The sequence below is a fragment of the Curcuma longa genome, chromosome 4, assembly GCF_044706935.1.
Source record: "Curcuma longa cultivar G26 ecotype Majalengka, Jawa Barat chromosome 4, ITB_CL_G26_1.1, whole genome shotgun sequence".
Classification (NCBI taxonomy): domain Eukaryota; kingdom Viridiplantae; phylum Streptophyta; class Magnoliopsida; order Zingiberales; family Zingiberaceae; genus Curcuma; species Curcuma longa.
This window is the reverse complement of record NC_133864.1, coordinates 16,213,250-16,219,249: the sequence shown is the minus strand read 5'-3', so window position 1 is coordinate 16,219,249 and position 6,000 is coordinate 16,213,250. Positions and strand designations below refer to the sequence as shown.

General features: G+C 33.7%; 1 protein-coding gene across 3 annotated transcripts; it reads right to left on the bottom strand.

Moving 5' to 3' along the window:
• Positions 1–267: 267 nt before the first annotated feature.
• Positions 268–5,065, bottom strand: LOC141827759 (NEDD8-conjugating enzyme Ubc12-like). Of its 3 annotated transcripts, none has more exons than XM_074715078.1 (6): positions 4,929–5,065; positions 2,816–2,937; positions 1,729–1,837; positions 1,348–1,426; positions 1,168–1,284; positions 268–620 (listed from the first exon to the last, which is right to left on the bottom strand). In XM_074715078.1, exons 2-6 carry the CDS (start codon positions 2,922–2,924, stop codon positions 483–485), a joined length of 552 nt encoding a protein of 183 aa, XP_074571179.1. In that variant the 5' UTR covers positions 2,925–2,937; positions 4,929–5,065; the 3' UTR covers positions 268–482. The 3 variants fall into 3 exon arrangements, with proteins under 3 accessions (XP_074571179.1, XP_074571178.1, XP_074571177.1); XM_074715077.1 differs by having other exon boundaries at positions 2,816–2,928; positions 4,929–5,056; XM_074715076.1 differs by lacking the exon at positions 4,929–5,065 and adding an exon at positions 3,535–3,551.
• Between the last annotated feature and the right edge of the window lie 935 nt (positions 5,066–6,000).

The window sequence follows — 6,000 nt, the reverse complement described above, 5'->3', positions numbered from 1 at the left end:
TCAATCTTGACGGATGGATGATCTAATGTTATAAAAATTTTAAATTCCTCAAGTCCAATGTGCTCAGAGTAAAATTTAAATTCTTATTATCTAAGAAATCTGTCTCTCTTTTTATCATCGTACCATAACTCCAAGGGCAATATCATAGCACTTTAGCCTCTAGGAGACATGAAATAGAAATGGCATTAGATAACTGTTAGGTTTCTATTAGTGATCGTGGGATGAAGAAATTTATCCTTAGTTGAGCTACTCCATGATGTGCTCAACTCCAAAAGCTGTTTAACTAAACAACGGGATAGATAAACATAGAATACTTGAAATGCATGGAAATTGGCCGCCATGGCCTAATCTTTGAACCAAGTTACAGCGGTAATGCCAAATACAAATGGTTTTCATATTATATAGCACCACAAGAAAATCTTTTCGACCATAACTATCGTTTCCCAGGACACAGTTTGCAATGTTATGCACTTAGCCTTTGGTCATGTGCACCTTGGGAAGTAGACTTGACCCACATAACCTCCAGTCATTGCCCTTTTCACATTCGTCTCGAATAACTTGGGGTTGTCGCGGAGAACCGCTGCCGCCTCATGATTTAGCGGATCCTCGTCGTTGGGTTGCTGTGCTCAAGGCAATCACAGAAAAGAATAAGATCTTAGTAAGACAATGGTTCGGAGTAGAGTTTATCGATTGAACAGCAATAGCATCTACAAGTCGTTGACAAAAGAAAGTTCCCAAAATTGAGAAGTGTAGGAGTTCCAATAGTTATCAAAAGAACAGAAACTTCCACTTTGGGGCAAAGAGGTGTTATATAAAAGTATTAGGACATGATATGATGAAAGAATGGTATAAAGAAAAGTAAGTTATTTGCAAGTTCATGACATGTTCTGTCCATAGAGCCATCAATTTCTTAGCCGCATCAATGAGTGACGATAATAAAGTTCAACGAAATGCATGCATGAATGGATTGATGGCAGGGTAGATATTATATACAAAAGTCATAGTGAACTAATGAATGAATTGTTTCTTGCGTGGCACATAGCACATTGCTGAATAAACAAATCTACGTGCGTAATTAGATTAAATGATAAAATTATCCAAGTGCGTGAATGACAGATGAATGTTAATTATAATAATTAGACAAAGGAGAAATTTAAGACTACGTACCATGAAGAGAAGAATCAGGCCATAAACAATAGTATTAATGTTAAGCACAGGCTTCCAGTCTTCACGCAAAATGTTAAGGCAGACATTTCCCTCCAAGTCAATATTAGGATGGTAAACCTGGATTATAAATTTTAGTGTTACCCAAGTGAAAAGGAACTTCACAAATATGTTAAGCTTTACCTTTGTCTTGCATTTGACCTTTGGTGGCTCATGAGGATACGAAGGAGATACTTGGAATGTGAAAATAAACGTACCACCTCTGACAAAATCATTAAGCAGAAACTAAGTTGAACAAAGCACAAAGGAAAATATCTTAGATCAATAACTCGTAGAAATTAGAAGGAACTATGAGGAAGATAATTTATGCTAAAGAGGCAACAAGAACAAGTATATCTGATCTACAAAAATATAGATTCGACAACAATACTCAAACCATCAGTCAAGGAGCCTTGTAATAATTTAAAGAAGTAGATTGAGATTACTAGAAAATGCACTTGTCCAACCAGTTAGCTTATGTAGACACAAACTAATGCTACTGAATATTGACGGACTATTACTTACTGATAGTATCCTTCGTCAGGTCTTATGCTGATTTCAAAATTCATCAGATCATCCTTGCCATTTGGAAATGTTATGTCTGTGCTTTTTGGTAGATTCAGTTCACTGATATCTGAAAATGGATTAGCAATATAAGGTATGAACTTATATCTATAATAGAACACAGCACTTTGGATCAAAGAGATGCAGATATTAAAAACTTGGTTACCAATAATTGATATGTGAGAGACATGAAAATTTTATTAGGCATCATATCAGTTTGGATAAAATCTTACAAGCAAATCTTTAGTTCAATGATCCACAATCAGAGACAACATATGAAAAAACAATGGCATATTTTGCTGGTCAATATCTAGTGAAGTATATCCAAGACAAAAAAAGTACCACAACATGGAGCAGGTCTATAATAACATAAGAAGGAACACATTATAACATGATTTTGAGTATTTGATTAATCATACCAGCAAAAAAAAATCATTTTATGAGATATAGTTGCAATGACATAAAATAGAATACAATTTCACAGCTCAAATTAACATTACAAGAAAACAGTGATCATCACACAATGATGAAGTTAGCTGAGAAAGGGAAAATAGAATGAATAGTTTTGAGATTTGATAGCAAAAATGAGAAAGGAACTAGAATCATCGTATTATAGTGAATGAATACAACAAAAGTAGCAGTATAGCGCAACAAAGTATGTCAAAATTATTCCAACCAAGGAATATTTCCAGACAGCAAATGGTTTTGCCAAGAACAATTTAGAACACTAGCTAGGCATCTTTTGCACACTGACAAACTCAGACCTATCGAGGTATCAACCACAATTTCATTATTGGTGACAGTTTTTGTATCCAAAGTACTGTATCTGTATTGAGTAGAGCCGACACGACATAAAAACCAATATGATCTTATAAATAAAATAACTTTATAAATAACAATAAATATATTTAAGTTTAACAAAATGATGATAATAATTTACAAAATAACAATGCTGATAAAAATAACTCAATAAACACTAATAAATTTATAAGTACTAAAATATTTTATATGGATCTGTGCAAACAGAACAACTCATGATCGAGCTAACCCTTGTGAAGACGCAATTCTCCAGCACTTTGTTTCTTGATAGGAGCCTTTCCACTGGAATTTGCTGATTCCTCCCGTTTTTGGTCCTTAATTTTAAAAAGCTTTATCATTGTTCTGCAATTGCTACGTGCATGAAACAAGAAGAATATCATACAAAATTAATACTTTAAATTAGATATCAAAATGTAAAGGATATGATATTTGAGAGTGAAAATATAGGAGGGAAATATGCATAGTTCTTAATTTGTGCCACAAAGTTAGGTTATCCAAACATGAGAACACTGTAGGTAAACCCAAATTTGAAGACATTGTCTAAGTGTGATCCGAAATGTTTGAAATATCATTTCTTTTTCAGGTGGAATTTCAGAATTTCAGGTTTTTATCTGTCTTAAAACGTTTGGATATGCTTTCCATGTCTAGACATCAAAAATAAATATTTTGAAAAAGAATAATTAACATGCAAGTTAACAGTGACATATAGTGTCTAAACGTACCTATCTGAATTTTTTTAACCTGGATTTAGAGAGATTCTCAACAAAATCACCAAAATAAAAAGAGGAGGAAAAACAACTTTAAAAAGCACAAAAATGCTTTGAAGATTTGAATAACACATCTGCATATATGAGCATGCGTAAGCAGGTTGGCATAACTTGCCAGTCGTCAATCTGGAGAAAACATTAAACAAAATACACCCTCAAGTATGAAGCTAAAGAACATCACCTTTTCTACTCCCATCCAAATTTGCTAAAGAAAAACTTTTCCAATCCAATCTCTGTGCTTCCATCATCCTAAAGAAATGGTTGTTGCAAGATGATGAATTCCAAACTGAAGTTAATGTATGATACAAGTATTTGGAATACATGCTTGAGGACAAGAATGGTTTGATTGGGATGGAAAATGTCGCATTCTGAGGAGGCTTCGGCCTCGATCAAGATATGAGAAAGTGGCCTTGACAGATAACGAATTCAGGGAAATCAACAGTAAATGGGGGCAAATAAAATTTTACTATGACCAAGTTGTACTTTTACTTCATAAATACACATCATGTAATACAAGATAGTCGAGCAGTACAAGATTAATTCTTCATCTCTTTCCCCTATCTCCATTTCTCCTTCTCAATTTCCCTCTCCATCTTCTTTCTCTACAATTTGATTCCCATCCATTGCATTGTTTCCGCATAGCAATGCTGACTGTAAGCTCCATCCAAAGTTTCCAGGAACTTACAAAGCTGAATAAGCCATATCTTGACCCACAATACCCATGGACTAGGTCTTGCACCTGGTTTGTAACAGTTTAGTTATAGTTGAATCTCTAACTGCAGTTGTAAGTAACAATTTGTCACTACTATTTATTGTCAAGCTTCTAAATAACACATCTGCCAATTTTCCATCTATCTACTAGTGAAAACTCCCAAAGCACGATCTTGATTCAGTAAAGAATATAAGATATTCATTATTCTGTTTACAATGTCTTGTGTCCATGATAAAGATCTGATTTGCACAGAAAGAGACATCAAATTTGGCATAAATATTGATAATCGGATCAATATAGATTAGTTCTAACTCCTAAGCTTAGCACAATCAACAGCAAGCATGAATTGGAAACAATGTTAAAAAAATTCTGGTTTTGGCTGCCGAACTAATCAAAATTATCATCAAATCGACCAATTTTACAACAGAATTAACTTGTTGCAAAGAAACATAACCCCATTATCGGGAAGTAACATTTCGATAACTCATCTACAGTGTATCATCTTGACCCGATCAAAATCACCTTTGCCTATAGAAAGAATAAAAAAATAAAATTTGGAAGCTTAAGAATCAAGGATGCGGCAAGATCAAACAGATACACACAAGGCGATCATACTAATTGCGCTGACTCAATGGATGTCAGGCGTCATAGAACCTAGGGTTAGTCCGAACCGAATTGGACGTATCCACGGTTCGCTATCCGAACCTTCCCGATACTCCGTAGACAGTAGGCAGAAGCAATCGGAACCAGACAAATCGCGCGATCCTGACCGAAATAGAGAAACCTGGCGCAAGGCGGCCGAATTCGGCGGAGGAAAAAGGAGAAAGAAGAAAGAAGAAGAGAAGTGGAGGAGGAAGGCTTACGATGAGGAATCGCCGGTCGGCGCTGCCGCTTGCTCCGCTCTCCTTAGAATCCCGTCGCCCACGCGGAGGCTGTGGCACTCTAGTTTGGGGAAAGCGAAGGGCAGAACCAAAAGGAGCAGGAGAAAGGAGCCTTCCTGCGAGAGAACAAGAACCAGCCTGGCTCGATCCCTATTTATAGGAGATTTCCAAGCCTGTTAAATGTATTTACCAAAAGTTACCGGATGAATGTGCTAAATTTACGAGTAGCTAAAATTAAGAAAATTTAAATTTAATATTTTGTTTATTAAATGATATAAAGTGATTAAGGAAGTTTAGTATTAATTAATAGAATGTAAATTGTAGTTTTAAATCTATGTCAGTATATATCAAAATTTAAAGGGTAAAAATTAAATGAGCGCTCATCATTTATAAAATCAATGGCTGAGCACTCTATTTCGGTTAAAGTGCACTTTTTTCGGTTAAAGTTAAATGAATGCCTCTTTAATAATTTTATCTTGAAAATATTCTTTAATCCATTGTTATTGTAGTAGTTACTAATAACTATTATCATGTATAGAAGCTACCGAGTAGTTGCTACAATATGTTTATAAATTTACAACGTATAAAAATTGCTTAGTAACTGTTATAACATATTTATGATAAATTTAAAATTTAAAGTTTACATCATATGGAAGTTATCTAGTAGTTGATATAATGTATAGAAGTCCTAAATCATATGGAAGTTACAATGATTTAGGATAAACTTATGATTTAAGATTTAGAATTTTTGAATAATATCATATCAAAATACTATTTATGTCAAAATTATTTAAATTTTATCAAAATCACTTTAAACATAGTTGCAGAAGTTATTATGTAATTGTTACAATCCTAAACCTTAAATTTATCTTAAACACGTTTTAGTAGCTATTGATTAATTTTTATATATTGTAATATCTATTCAGTAACTTCTACAAATTATAAATTTTAAAATTTAAATTCATCATTAAACATATTTAACAACTGTTAAGTATTTTTATATATTATAATAGCTATTGGTCGTTGCACACTTATGGAGAGCCCCTTTGATTTT